Source organism: Gadus morhua, chromosome 22, assembly GCF_902167405.1.
Source record: "Gadus morhua chromosome 22, gadMor3.0, whole genome shotgun sequence".
Taxonomy (NCBI): Eukaryota; Metazoa; Chordata; class Actinopteri; order Gadiformes; family Gadidae; genus Gadus; species Gadus morhua.
Genome location: NC_044069.1, coordinates 23,151,350 through 23,165,659, shown reverse-complemented (window position 1 = coordinate 23,165,659; position 14,310 = coordinate 23,151,350). Strand labels below are relative to the sequence as shown.

At 43.2% G+C, this 14,310-nt stretch overlaps 2 protein-coding genes across 7 annotated transcripts in view; both read left to right on the top strand.

Annotated features, from left to right (window-relative positions):
• The first annotated feature begins 289 nt into the window (after nucleotides 1-289).
• si:ch211-215i13.3 (glycine-rich cell wall structural protein 1) lies at nucleotides 290-3,603 on the top strand. Its single transcript, XM_030347331.1, has 3 exons — nucleotides 290-607; nucleotides 1,100-1,227; nucleotides 1,491-3,603. Exons 1-3 carry the CDS (start codon nucleotides 394-396, stop codon nucleotides 2,145-2,147), a joined length of 999 nt encoding a protein of 332 aa, XP_030203191.1. The 5' UTR covers nucleotides 290-393; the 3' UTR covers nucleotides 2,148-3,603.
• A 754-nt stretch (nucleotides 3,604-4,357) lies between these two features.
• Nucleotides 4,358-14,310, top strand: part of spire1a (spire-type actin nucleation factor 1a) — a 29,171-nt gene continuing 19,218 nt past the window's right edge. For 2 of the 6 annotated variants that reach the window (XM_030347324.1, XM_030347323.1), the window contains exons 1-2: nucleotides 4,358-4,877; nucleotides 7,736-7,767. In XM_030347324.1, the coding sequence (XP_030203184.1) occupies nucleotides 4,541-4,877; nucleotides 7,736-7,767 (369 nt within the window). In that variant the 5' untranslated portion in view covers nucleotides 4,358-4,540. The remainder of the gene's footprint in view (nucleotides 4,878-7,735; nucleotides 7,768-14,310) is intronic. The other 4 variants (XM_030347325.1, XM_030347326.1, XM_030347327.1 and 1 more) reach the window with 3 other exon arrangements.

The window sequence follows — 14,310 nt, the reverse complement described above, 5'->3', positions numbered from 1 at the left end:
GAAACACAAAAGCTAATTGTATGAATTGAATATACCAATATTTAAACTTTCAGAACAAATCACAAAATGTTTCCCTTTTATCCACTACCAATATGTATAATTATGGAGTCTATGTGTTGGAGGAAATAACATGACTCGTAATAGGCAAAGTATATTTTTTTATAATAATAATAATTTTAGTTTTTACTGGAAATATTTCAAGGCCCGGTTCTAACGGGTCCACGGACCGGGGGTCGGTAACCCCTGGTTGAGATGCTCCGCGCCTCCGATGACGCAGGGACGCCGCTATAATGAGCGCCTGACAGCAACTCGGAGCGCGGAAGGCAGCGGCTCCTCTAGGAACCGCATCACTCCAAGAAGACTGCGCTGAATGATATATTTTTTGTGTGCGGGATGCTCTGGCCCTTCTTAGCCAAGGGTAGATTATTGTTCGTTGTATTGTGTCAGTGCACTGAAACACCTGCCGCGGATGACATCTCGATGGGTTGTGGAGGAAGCCGGGCTGACGCGATTATCGAGCCGAGGTACAATGAGAGCTGGACCAGGGAGACCGAATCGACATGGCTCACCAACACCGACGTGGAGAGCCCTGTTCCTGCGATACACAGTACGTAGCCTACTGTCACAGCCTTTGTTTGAACGCCATCATAACCGAATAGCGACAACGCATTGCATTCTTTATGGACTGAATGATGTGTTTGTGTGTGTGTGTGTGTGTGTGTGTGTGTGTGTGTGTGTGTGTGTGTGTGTGTGTGTGTGTGTCTCTGTCTGTCTGTCTGTCTGTCTGTCTGTCTGTCTGTCTGTCTGTCTGTCTGTGTGTGTCTGTGTGTGTGTGTGCGCGTGTGTGTGCGTGTGTGTGCGTGTGTGTTTTGACCAAAGTCAGCTCCCTAAGATGAACACTTTATTCCACGAACATTTCACACCTCAGAGCCACTCAGGTTGGACCGCAGCCCGTTTGGACCTCAACTCCTGTCTCATCCTGACATGTCCTGCCAGACCATGGCCTTCTGCTAAAGCTCTATGTGCGGTTTCAGTGCCAGATTCCATTTCAGTGTTGTCATCTCCCTACATCCATTTGTGACCCACCACCTCCGTGCAGCTAAGGGTGTGGAGGGTGGAGGTCTGCGGGAGAAGAGGATGGTGACCACCGGGACCCAGTGCGGAAAGCAAGCCCTGGCCTCCAGTGGTCCTGGCCACCAGAGGAGAGCCAGGCGCTCCATCACTGAGGTAGAACACACACACACACACACACACACACACACACACACACACACACACACACACACACACACACACACACACACACACACACACACACACACACACACACAGAAGGCCAGTACAGTGTTTATTTATTTTGTTGTGTAGCAGTTGCATGTTGCTTCGATTGAGGTATCTGCTAAACGCCTGAATGCAAATGTATTTTAAAAACATGTGTAAGATCAACCTCTAAGACATTTTGTGTGTGTCTTTGTCTCTCTCCCACACAGCACACGACCAGGGACACCAAACACAGAGCGTGTAAGGAGGCCAACAGCTCCTCCGAAGAGGCGAAGCCAGTCCATGTTGGAGGAGGATGTGTCGGACCAGGAGGAGGTGTCGGACCAGGAGGAGGTGTCGGACCAGGAGGAGGAGTTGGACCAGGAGGCGGTGTTGGACCAGGAGGAGCCGTTGGACCAGGAGGAGGTGTCGGACCCGGAGGTGTTGGACCAGGAGGTGGTGTCGGACCAGGAGGCAGTGTTGGAGGAGGTGGTGTTGGACCAGGTGGTGTTGGACCAGGAGGAGGTGTTGGAGGCAGAGGTGTTGGACTAGGAAGTGTTGGAGGAGGAGGTGTTGGACCAGGAGGCGGTGTTGGACCAGGAGGCGGTCTCGGACCAGGAAGTGTTGGAGGAGGAGGTGTTGGACCAGGAGGCGGCGTTAGACCAGGAGGTGTTGGAGGGGGAGGTGTTGGACCAGGAGGAAATCGAGGAGAAGGAGGTGTTGGACCAGGAGGTGTTGGACCAGGAGGTGTTGGAGGAGGAGGTGGTGGAGGAGGAGGTGTTGGAGGAGGAGGAGGAGATAGTCCAGGAGGTGTCGCAGGAGGGGGTGTTGGAGGAGGAGGTGGTGGAGGTGTTGGACCAAGAAAGGCCACCTGTGATGACAGATGAAAGGAAAGGGGAATGAAAAGAAGATTTGGCTTTTAACCACACGTCAGAAAGAGGGCGAAGGCAATGTGAAGCGATTGCACCCCCTGGTGAAGACGGAGCGTGATGAAGTCCTCAGAGCTCGACACGTACACCCTCAAGACCGCCAGGCACTGGTCCCGGACTCGCCTCCACAACACGTCCCCGGACACGCCTCCACAACACGTCCCCGGACACGCCTCCACAACACGTCCCCGGACACGCCTCCACAACACGTCCCCGGACACGCCTCCACAACACGTCCCCGGACACGCCTCCACAACACGTCCCCGGACACGCCTCCACAACATGTCCCCGGACACGCCTCCACAGCACGTCCCCGGACACGCCACCACAACACGCCTCCACCCAGAAAATTGGGGATTGCTGCATCCTGTTTGTTCCAGAGAGAGAGAGAGAGACTCTTACTACTATCACCATGCTTTCTTGCCCAATGCTGAAAGTCCCGGCGAGGTTTATGTGTCCACCCTTACGTTGGGTTGGCCAACTATGCGGACATGATCATTTTATATTTCAATCCCCCACATTCTGTTGTGTGAAGCCTTCCCACTAACTTTATTATCCAGAAGGAGGTGTTGGCCTGTGTCGCAACTGAAACAGCAATGTCAGTGGAAATACAACACATCTGGTGAGGAGGATCTTAGTAATTGCTGCTACATTTGGCTGGACGGTTTAATGGTATTAAAGGAGTCAAGATATGACTTCATACTTTAGGGCTCAGGTCTCTATTTTTCCCACAGGGCTTTGCAAGGTAACAAACAAGAGATATACACCCGCATGTGCCTATATGCCTCATCTCATTTAACCTATTTTCTGTTTACTTCTAAAACAGGGCATCATACATGTAACCGGTCAGCACTCTTTAGATAATCTTTATCTTCTGTTCAGTGATTGTGTACTGTATTATTTGCCATAATGTATTGTGATGATATTTCATGTGTAAAGCCTAAGTGTTGCATGTTTTAACACTTTACTTCCAGAGCTGATTCTAACTGATTATGACTACTATTATCATTAAACTGTGGAAAAAACAGTTTACACTAGAATGTGTTTTGTTTATATTATGTCAAAGTCGTTACGAGAGTGGTTTTACAATAATGATCAGGAATTCATTAACAGGATTTATAGCCACAAGGCAAGGAACGTGTTGTACAAGGATTGTCCAATAGAGAGCGCTCCAAACCACTCAAGGCCTGAAAGACTCCCATACTACAGAGTAGTTAAGTTGGTAGACCACCAATCAAAAGGAAAGCTATTCATTGATGAGAAACAGGCAACATACTGAAAGCGTAGTCATACATGAGGTTATCCAGCTGGTACCAATGAAATGTTTATGTTTGGTTTCTTTCAATTATTTCTGTTTATTGTGTATCGTCTAGGTTGGTGATTTCAAATAATGAAAATAAATAAAATAAATAAATATTTCATGGATGGATTGTATTTTTATTTTATAGCACAGGCATACTAAACTGTTATAGGCCTACCTGAAAGTAAATTAATTTGTTTGGCTTAATTAATTATTTTGTGTTAATTCTTGTGAGTAAATAAGTCAGATCAAGACATCAGGAACACACACTTGCCATGGATTACAAAGGCATGCAAGGACTTTAAAGACACTCTAGATGCTAACAAACTGCATCTGGAGTGTTGGGAGAAATACAACAGATTCGTCTCCTGATGAGAGAAGGACCTCAAACTCCCCATACACTCATACCACTGGACTGACTTTTTCACAATGGTTGCACTATTGGACACTTCATCCACATTGTAATAAATACTGTGTACAATATCCAACATTTTACTTTTTATATATTGAGTATTTAATCGTGTAATATTCAATATATAGCCTATATATATTTTGTATTGAACGTTTTATATTTGACTTCATTGTTGTTAACCTTCTTTGGCAATGTACGTTTTTATTTCTCATGCCAATAAAGAATTCAATTGAATTAAACCAATGAGTTTAAAGAAGGGTCTGAGAGGGTCACCAGATTGGGCGGGAAATCTGACCCAATCTGGCAACAGTGCCCAGACAACTGTGTCATAAACCAATGAGTTTAACAAGTGGCAAAACAAGACGGGCTTTAGGACCGCCCTGAACCGCCAGGTCGTCACTGATCAGTGTTGCCAGGTTGGGCCAGATTGCAGGAAATATGGCCCAAACTGGCAACACTGTCTCTGATAATCAGCCGCTGGTCGCTCCTCGCTGACGGGAATCAGTGAACGTCACCCAGCCGAAGTCTAGACGCGCTCCACGGTGCTTTCTATACAGGTACAGCTTCATCCCTGTTTTTTTTTCATAGTGGGGGTTCCAATTAGATTTGACCTGTTTTGGCGGTGATGAGTTCGTGAAAATGGCCCACTGGCCGGGGACAGACGACGGCATGTTGATCTCGCCAACCCTTCTCCGGGATCTCAGTGTGAAGGCTGGAGACGTCGACATGGACAGCGGCGAAGGAGCTGCGGAGCTGTCCCTGGAGGAGATCCTCGGGTTGTACAGCCAGCCCATCAACGAGGAGCAGGCATGGGCCGTCTGCTACCAGTGCTGCAGGACCCTGGCTCTCACACGGCGAGGGAGAAAGTCTGCCGAGGCGTCCTCAGGGAGAGAGGGGGAGAGACGGATCGACGGACCTGGGGACGTACGGATCCAGAGAGACGGGACTGTGATACTGCAACACCAAGACACCTCAGGTAAACAAACGTGCCTTTGTCTGATGCAGGAATAATAATCAGGCCTACTACATGGCTGGATAGTTTAGGTAAGGCGTTCAGTCATGGGGTTTGGTCCTCCGTTCGTGTCAGTCTGGATCAGGCGACAGCCCAGATGAGGCATCCTGAACAGGGGCCATGCGCTGTGTCCCTGATCCATGTGGCCTATCTCTGCTATCTGTTTACAGAGGCTGAGATGAGTCTCAACACACAGGCCCACCACAATAGCACATATACAATAACAAACATGCCCACCACAATAACACGCATACAATAGTAAACTGGCCCACCACAATAACACACAGGCCCACCTCTGGCTGACACCGCCACAGGGCTACAGCTGCTCCGGCCGTGATTAAGTACCAGCCTATTAATTAAGCCGTTTTTTTTTTTTTCTTCAATAGATCGTATAAAATATAACCCTTCAATGGGGATTGAGTGTATTCTACAAAGTCATTTGAATTATCGACAGAAGTGCCTTTTGATTTGAATGTGCGCTTCTGAGTGGCAGACCGTTGGCTCAAGTAAACAATGGTGCCATTCAAACGTGGGTAAACCTTGAGCTGCAAACCGGCCTACATCTGAGGTTCTGGATCGTTAAGAGTCACAAATGTGCTGTGGTATCTGACAACTCTTAAGTTGAATTTTGGTATGCCAACCTATCATTTTCTACTTGCCATTTCCGGAAGTAATAAATCTTTCCCCTTTCTATCAGTTGGAAACCAAACGGGGTTAGGAATGACATCAAACTGTTCAGCAAAGTGATTCCCACCAGTGGTGGACGAAGTTCTCAGACCATGTACTTGAGTAAAAGTTGTAAAATATTACTCCAGTAAAAGTGGAAGTACTCCCTTTTAAACGTTGACTTGAGTAAAACTACTTCTGTTTAAATGTACTTAAGTATCAAATGTAATTTGGTGTAATATAATTCCAATGTCTTTCTATGTCCTTAACTATTTAAGGTTAAAAGAAACCCCACCAACACCACTCTAATTACAATGATTTATATTTGTGATATCTGGTACTGACATAATTTGAAATTTTCCTAATTACCTCTATGTGTTACTTTAGATTGGACGGCGAATTCTTGAAAGAGAAAATCGTATGCTTAAGCAGACAGAGAAGGCACAAAAAAATTAACGATTCGTTCTTCCTTTCCACTACTTAAATAGTTTGCTTAAATATGGTCATGGGGGCTAAATTTCAATATCTGGAGCTTCTTCCATTACTGTGTTGGCTATAAACGTCAAACTTGACAGCAAAATGTGCACGCTCGGACGCAGGGGCAATGCACAGACAGACGCACAGTCACACACAAACACCCTTGTGCGCAGACGGACACAAACCAAGCGCAGACAGGCACAAACGTGCGCACAATCACATTCACCCGTGCAGGGTGCACGCGCAGGCACACACACAAACACACACAGCATGCATGTCTTGGAAAGGAACGTTAAAAGGAACAATAGGTTTTTCGAATGGAGTGGAGTGAAAAGTAAGATTTCCCCCTACGAAATGCAGTTGAGCAGAGAGTCTCACAAAATATTGATACTCAAGCAAAGTACAGATACGCTAAAAAGTTACGGTAACGAATTATTTGTACTTCGTTACTGTCCATGACTGTTTCTCACGATGCCCACATGAGCTCAGAGCATTTATTTACACCATGGCAATTCCTCCAAAACGTGAAAAAAATATTTCTAGAAATGTGGACCTCCATCAAGAGTGAAAATAGTTGTTCTCAGAGCAAATGGGAAGTAATGTGTTGTTCCCCCGTCTCTGTGGTTACTCTGTCCCTTTATACACTCTGGAGGTTAAACCAAACCCGCCGATGTGTTTATAAAAGCTCTTCACTTGTTTGAGATCAGCAGTGATCGACCTTATCCTGCTGCCGAGGCTAAAGCTCTGATGGGCTAAGGGTGGATATAATGCCTTGATTTAGTTCTAACTAGCATTCAACATGCATCAACTGTGCTGATGGCTCTGAAGGGGTTGTATATGAACCATTCAAAGTCACACCATGTCAGGAAGAGACCTTGACTTTGGTCTGATCGAATGGTCCTGACCGTTGACATGTCTATGTGTGATTGGGCCTGAGGGCCTCTGATGTCCCTACTCTGATCATTTCAAAAGGAGAATATGATCTGCTTCCTCACGCTCTCCACGTCGTGTTGACCGCTCTTGAATGATTATCCGATGCCAACATGGGATTGATTAGTTTGGGTCTATGTCTCCAATTTCTTTGAACATCAATTAATTTCACACAAATTTTAATGTATATACTATACATTATAATTGAAGAGTATTTACACCATTACATATTTTTATAAAGCATTAATAAGAGACCTGAGATGCGTGCTTACATTGCCAATACAAGTACCAAACGGACAACTATTTGATTTGGAAAAACAAGCTATCTGCTATTTTATTGTCCATTATTTTTAGCCGGTGCCGGTACAGAATAATTTTCGTATTTTTTAATAATGTGCCTTGTGATGGTCTCCCTGAAGGTCTAAATGCAGTGAAAAGTTGCATGTAAAGACTTGGTCTTAACATGTTAATACTTGGTCTTAACTTGCATTGCATCATAGTAAAAAGGCCTTTTTCAAGGCCTGCTATGACCATCAAACAAATTTCTGGGTGCCATCTCACAATAGCATATTGCGAAATAACTAGTTTTTTTGTTGATCTACAACACTACCATTGTGTTGTTGGATCAAAGTTCATGAATAATTTCTAAAAATAAGGTTAACTATACTACTAAAGGTTTGTCCATTTTTTAGATGCAATACAAAGTTCAATATTTGCTACATTAACTCTTGTGTTTTTCTTCATTACAGATCTATATACTTCAGCACATACGTCGTTAGAGGTGAGTTGTTGCTAACTTTAATATTTTCTGTTTGACTATAGTTTCTAATTACTCAAGGTTTACTATTTCACAGAATGACTTTGCCCATTAACTCCATTCTACTGGTAGAACCGGTTTTGGATTTCACTTACGCTTGCTCAAGGAGAAGCATTCCTTTTCCCTCACGTTCTTTTAAAGCTGACTTTACACTATTTCGCTAAATACCCAAACCTGGACGGCCAGAAGTTCAAAGTGTTTGTATATATATAGTGTATGTAATGTGAATTCTATGAATACAATCAAAGTCAAGCATCATAAATGACAAAGAATCTCATATATTAGTCTACTAGAATACATTTTAACAGTACGTTTGTTTTCATTAACGCCCACTTCCCTGATGTCCAAAGGCTCCCAGATGTTAAATATGGAAGATTACCAATATATCGGAGCCTTTCTTTAATTTTATGCTTGTTGTAGCCGGGAGCGACACTGAGCATGATGCGTTGCGCTGCGTCGTGTTGCGTTGAGTTTTGTACTACCAGATCAACCAACATGTCGCGGCCTCACATCAGGGGCCGGAGGGGCATATAGGACCATGTAGAATAAACTACAGAGTGCTCGGCTATATGAGATTATTTCTTTCAGCCCAAATGACGACACCAATTGCCAGCAAATGTTGTCTTCTTTGAAAATTGTCCTTGAATTATTGATGTCTGGGTTCGTACAACTCGCTGCATTTCTCTACCTCGACTATCAAACACATGCAGACAACTCCAATGATAGTGTTGTACCGGACTGTCACCTGCATCTCTAGCACCAAGGGTTGCACGCAATGAAGGCACCCTCATGGAATCTATGGCCATCTATTTTCAACTCGGCTCCAGAAGTTTTGCAGTGCGTGGTCTAATTCTACAGAGTAAGCTTTGTCAAATTAAAATGATCTGGTTGTTGACTGTGGTTTCTGTCATGTGTGTTTGGTTTTTGAGTTCACTTTGAGTTTCGGCAGTACTCCTCCGATTCACCTGACTGGCTTTCTTTGGGAAAGCAAACAGTGATATCAAGCTGTAGCAGCCTGTCTTGCATTGGCTGGTGATTGATAGACTCAAATACTGTGTTGCGTCGTATTTCCTTCAAATGTAGAAATTCCCTTTAACTCGTATTCCTCCTGTATTTGGTCTGTTTCTGTCGAGCAGGAACAGAATCCCTCTGCTGTGGATCCAGTTATTCTCTTGAGGGTGCATGAAAATGACATTCTGTTCTGGATTTAATTTAAATGTGTTTATCTTCTCCCGCTGTTGGCTCGTTTCTAGTATCTTGTTTTATTCAGCTTCTGAATGGGATTTGTAGAACTCAACTTATTTTTTTTTTAAGGATTCAGGTGAAGTAAGTTAATATTTTGGAAAACATTAATTGTCGTGGTCATAATTGACATAAATCGAGTAGCTTAGAACTCCACACTCCTCTTATCTCAGTTATTTTTAACAAACAAGTCAAATCTTCCTCAAGTGTGTCAACGCAGTGGTGGCTTAACTCAGTTATTGTCAAACATTCAGGTGAGAATGCTTTCAGTATCCCATTAGTGCTGTAACTGCCCTGCTTGTCATGGCCGGTCACGTTAATGGGGCTCAGCTTTAGGTTCACTGCTGCCACTGTTTGCCATAGTCTTACTTTTTCTCCCTAGTGGGAAAGAAAGCGGGTAGAAGCCATGAGTCAGCCAATGAGACTCGTTATTTTTGATTTTTTGCGGCTTTAGCCTAGCCATTCAGCCCTCTGGTGTGTGTGTACGTGTTGTAACCTGCCCTCAATCACTACTCCCCTAAGGCTCGGGGAGGAAAACGACTGGCGCTCAGATTTCAACTTTCATAAGTAATGCAGAGAAACCATGAAACATTGCTTTTTGCTATGTGCTCTTTTTTATGGAAATCATAAAAAAAAGTAGCATTATATAGCTGTTAGTTTGCTCATCTTATTGTGTCCTATGTGAGTATAGATAATAATAATATAATGCAAATATTATTTGCATTTCTTATTCCGTATCAGGGCAGCTGCGTTTGGTACTTTATGTCCTTGCAACTTGATCAGCCCATGTCATATTACCAACTATTACTGTGTAAAAAAACAAATCTACTGAAACAAAGCCATATAGATTACTATTGTCAACATGGTTTGGGGAACTGCACGATATGTCATGGTTTCTGTTACGTCCTTCACATATGCCCAGGGCCCAAAATGAAACCCACCAGCCAATGCTGGTTAGATTTGACCGTTTCGCAGGTAAACCACTCAGGGTGGCCTATTAAAACAAATGTGTCGTGAGTAGAGGGCAACATTCAGACAGTTTAATTGGAGCAGTCGTATACCGATGTATCAGTGGCATATGGAAAGTATTTTTATCTAAAATGTTAGCTTATAAACAAGCATATTTCTTGGACCTTGTCCTGGAAATTGGAGTTATCGAACTTTGAAGAGTTCAACTTCAACTCATTGAGGCGTGTCTTGGTGCTTGTTTTGTTTTGTAGAGCCACAGCTAGCAGGAGCATTTGGTTTGTGTCCTGCTGTGTTCTGTGTTCTGTGTTCTGTAGCAGTGTTGGTTCGTTGGCAGCCTCACGCGAAACAGCTGTGGTAAAATAAATATAAATAAACTTTTGTGGTATGTTAGTGTTTTCTTGTGCATTTAACTGGTAGGTTTAGGCCATTCAACCAATCTGTCCCATACATCTTTGTAGTTGAATTTACTGAAATGTAAAATGAATGAAGTTGATAATTTTCTTTAGTTACATCTGGTGTATTTTTGCTACCCTTTCAGAAAGTCCCTCAGTAGCTGTTTTTTTATGTGCACATCATTAATTGCAACAGGGATTTTGCACAGCAGTTTTCTCAACTGGAAGGGAAAAGTGCTAGTCGTCTTGGTCTGTGCCAGCAGCTTCAGAGGAGCCAGTTAGGATGGTGCTGGCTGGCAGAGATGGTCTGTGCTGCTTCCCTGCAGTGCTCCGTAGATTCAGCCCTGATTGTGTAACTGTCTGTGTTCTGATGCCTTTGGTCTGTCCCCTCCTACTACCACGACAGTCCTCCTGAGAACAGTGGCCTGGCCTCAGAACTCTGAAGATGACCTTTTGAACTGCAGTCTGCTCTGCTTTCATGCAGATTTCATTCATCCATTTTTCAATGGTGATCTCATTAATTTGAACAAAAAGCTATTTGTAGATCATCATCAGTACACTGGGTGGATTTGATCTGTAACACATTTATACCAAACAAAATTCTACAGAAATAGTAAATCCTATTCCAGGCAGAATTCACCAGCATTGCTCTGCAAATGAGAAGCATATTTTGAGGTCAGATTCATTTGAACTCCTGCAGTCCAAAATAGTGTCGTTGTGGGAGCAAACTCAGTTTTTCTTACTGGCTTTTTGGCCGCTGTGGTTGTTACAAATTACCTGTTTGCAAGGTTTTTGTCAAAAGCCCACTTTATAAACTTTGGGTTTTTAATAAAGTTACTTGGTGGAATATTTGTATTTATCCATGTCCTTTTTACATCCATTCTAGTAGCCTATGTTTGGTTTGTTGAGCTTAATGTTGACTAAATTAGCTCTGGCCTAGACATATGGTATCAAAGAGAATTCAATTAAAGAGATCCTCCCATTGGTACCATCAGGTGACCACTGCAAGAATAATTTATACACGCGGCCAACTCTAAGAAGGGTTGACGTGTTTTGATTTGAAGTAGAATCCACTCATTGTTTCTCTTGGGGAAAATAGATATTTTCTGTCTAGAAACGGTTACTTCAAACTGTTTTCAGAATACATTTTATGTGTTGGGATAAGTGCTATTAATAGACTGACGTGCCGGGAGAAGCTAGAGCTGTAGTAAGTGTTGAGCGGAGGTTATTACATTTGCCTTGTGCACAGTTGACTCATCACGTTGTGTTTTGTAAATGTTTGGGAATGCGGGTGTCCTGTGTTGGGTAAGCCCGGCCAAGTCTCTGACTGAACATCATATGTTCCGTCAACAAACCGGCTGGCTGGTACACCGCCAACACATCAACATAGATGAAGGGAAAGATTCAATTGAAGGATTGGTAAATTTAGGTTTTTGGTAAATTTAGGTTTTTGTCAAATTTAATCAGTAGAGAATAGAAAAAAACACCCCACTACAACCATCTTAGAAAATATTATTATTTAATTGTAAACAAATTTCCACTTTTTGCTTAAATTCAAGTGAGCTATGTGTGAGGTCACAGCAAGAGCAAATTAAGAAAACTGCTTGGCACTGCCTATCGATGTTTAAACACAAACCTAAAGCCTGATCTTAACCCGTCCATGCAACTTCAAACCTTTATCAACCTCCAACTTAAAATGTAATGCAACATTGTTCAGTTCTTAAAGATAAACAGTTGCCAGTAAAGGGTTCAGCGTCTCACTCCAATGGTGCACCTTGTTCTACAAGTGTGCTACCAAGCGTGTCAGTAGAATCTCATGAGCTCCCAGCACATGAAACTTCCTTTCTCTGGCTGTTGTACCTGCTGTCTGCCTACACATGACTTATAGGTTCATCATGGAAATAAGATTGGCATCACTATACACTTTTTGGGCAGGTGATCATTAGCTTATGAGTCAGTGGGGTGAGTCTGTTAAGTTAAGCAGCGTCTCAGGAGGCCGGGGGCGGGATTGTCACACACACAAGTTGGTGTCTGAACGCGCAGTGCCCGTCCTCCGCAACCTTACACATGCTTTAATACTTTACACTCATTAAGTCGAGGGTGCCTCCCTTTCTCAATAACATTCCTGTTGTGTTCACGATGATAATGATTAGCTGCTGAGGCCTCGGTATACAGTACATGGTTGGAGAGGAAGGTACTGTTGGAGTCAGGGCTGTAGTGGTCAAATTAGAGGTGGGTAAACTATGAATTTTTTGATCAGACCGACCTCGACACAACGCAACGCAAAGTGTTGCGACTCTGTAAGGCTAGCCTGGCTATATTCCATTATGTTATCAATTAAAGTCATATTAAATCATTCAATGACAGTCAATGAATGTGTTTGTAGTTTATTCAAGTTATTCAAATTTCAACAGTAAAGAAAAGTATGTGTAGATTAAGAACTATCTATCTATGGCATGTGTGTATGTGTGTGTATTAATAATAATAATAATACATTTAATTTAGAGGCGCCTTTCAAGACACCCAAGGTCACCTACCTATTAGTATGCATGCTTTTCACAGTAGTACCCAGAGGGCCTCCTTATCCTCCACGTCAGGTCCTGCCTTGCAGGGGCGTGTTCTGGAGTTCATGGCTCCCCTGTGCTTCACCAGCCAGGACTTCAAATACGTGTTGGATTGAACTTTGTGGTGGCTTAGTGGTGGGCCATTCAGTTGAATAAACATCAAGGACGACACTGTGACCAAGTGCAGACTGCATCTCAGGGGGCACACTATGATGTTCATTAAGCTGAACCCCCTCTCACACTCAGCAGTGCTAACTGGAATGAGATGGTCGATATTCAGGAGTGGTGCAAGGTTTTCTGGAATGATGCTTGAGTTATCCTTAAAATCCCTATAGCCTTCAAGATTTTTTCTGTCATCAAGTCTGAACCTTTGGGCAAGTTGTTTCTACTTGGATTCCCCATACTGCTCCTCTAGGGAACAGGCCAGTTTGCTGGGAAAATAACTTTAAAGAAAACAAATAATAAAAAAAAATATATATATATATTTATAATGTATAAAATACAAATATTTATAAATATTTATATTTTTATTGGTTTAACCGCCAACCGCCCGAATTTAATTAAAATATATTTTTTTGTCGCGTCATCCGCCTGATCCACGGTTCAGCCGCGGAGTCCACGGCTGCAACCGCCAACCTCGCATCTCCAAATTGAGGCTTTAACATAGCGACCAAGCTATAGCGAAGTTGATACGCCGAAACCGGAGTTTAATATGGATAGTAAAACTCTGACTGACTTTCACTCATTTTGAGGTGGGCAGTACACGGATAGCATGACTACGCATTGGCCAATCTGAATGCTCGGAGTCACTTAATAGTTCGTCAAGTAAAATTGATTTATAAATCACAAAATCAACTCATGTGAATTGATCATCTTCAGTCTTACTTTGTACTTGAGGCCTTTTTCGGGCATCTGTTGGAGTGGGAGCACTCGAAGGTCTCTTAAAAAATCGCCTGATATCCATGGCTAATTAATGACAGGTAGGCAGGCATGATAATCCACAACGCGCAGGGCCATGTGTTTACATACTTCCTGTTTACATATTTTCCTGGATCCTGATTGGTGTCGCTGCCGCAGCCGCAAGGCACTGATTGGAGGGTCACAGACCATAATAGCATAGGCCTACAGCGCAGATGAAAATGATTCAGATTACAGCGTTTATTTGTTCAACAATATGAAACCTTGTCTTAGGTGTTTTAAAATTATGCTGAATTTATTTCCGATTATTCCAACGGCAGAATACAAGGCACAGGGAACTTTGAGGTGCGTAAACGCTATTTAGAGGTGCGTAAACGCTATTTCCTAAATTCCAGAGGTGCGTAAACGGCGTTTACGTGCGT

Bases quoted from the DNA above. Each gene is read 5' to 3' on its own strand.
- si:ch211-215i13.3 (XM_030347331.1), top strand. From the start codon at position 394: ATGCTCTGGCCCTTCTTAGCCAAGGGTAGATTATTGTTCGTTGTATTG. The intron at 608-1,099 runs GTACGTAGCCTA...ACCTCCGTGCAG, and splicing joins CCCTGTTCCTGCGATACACA to CTAAGGGTGTGGAGGGTGGA. The intron at 1,228-1,490 runs GTAGAACACACA...TCTCCCACACAG, and splicing joins CCAGGCGCTCCATCACTGAG to CACACGACCAGGGACACCAA.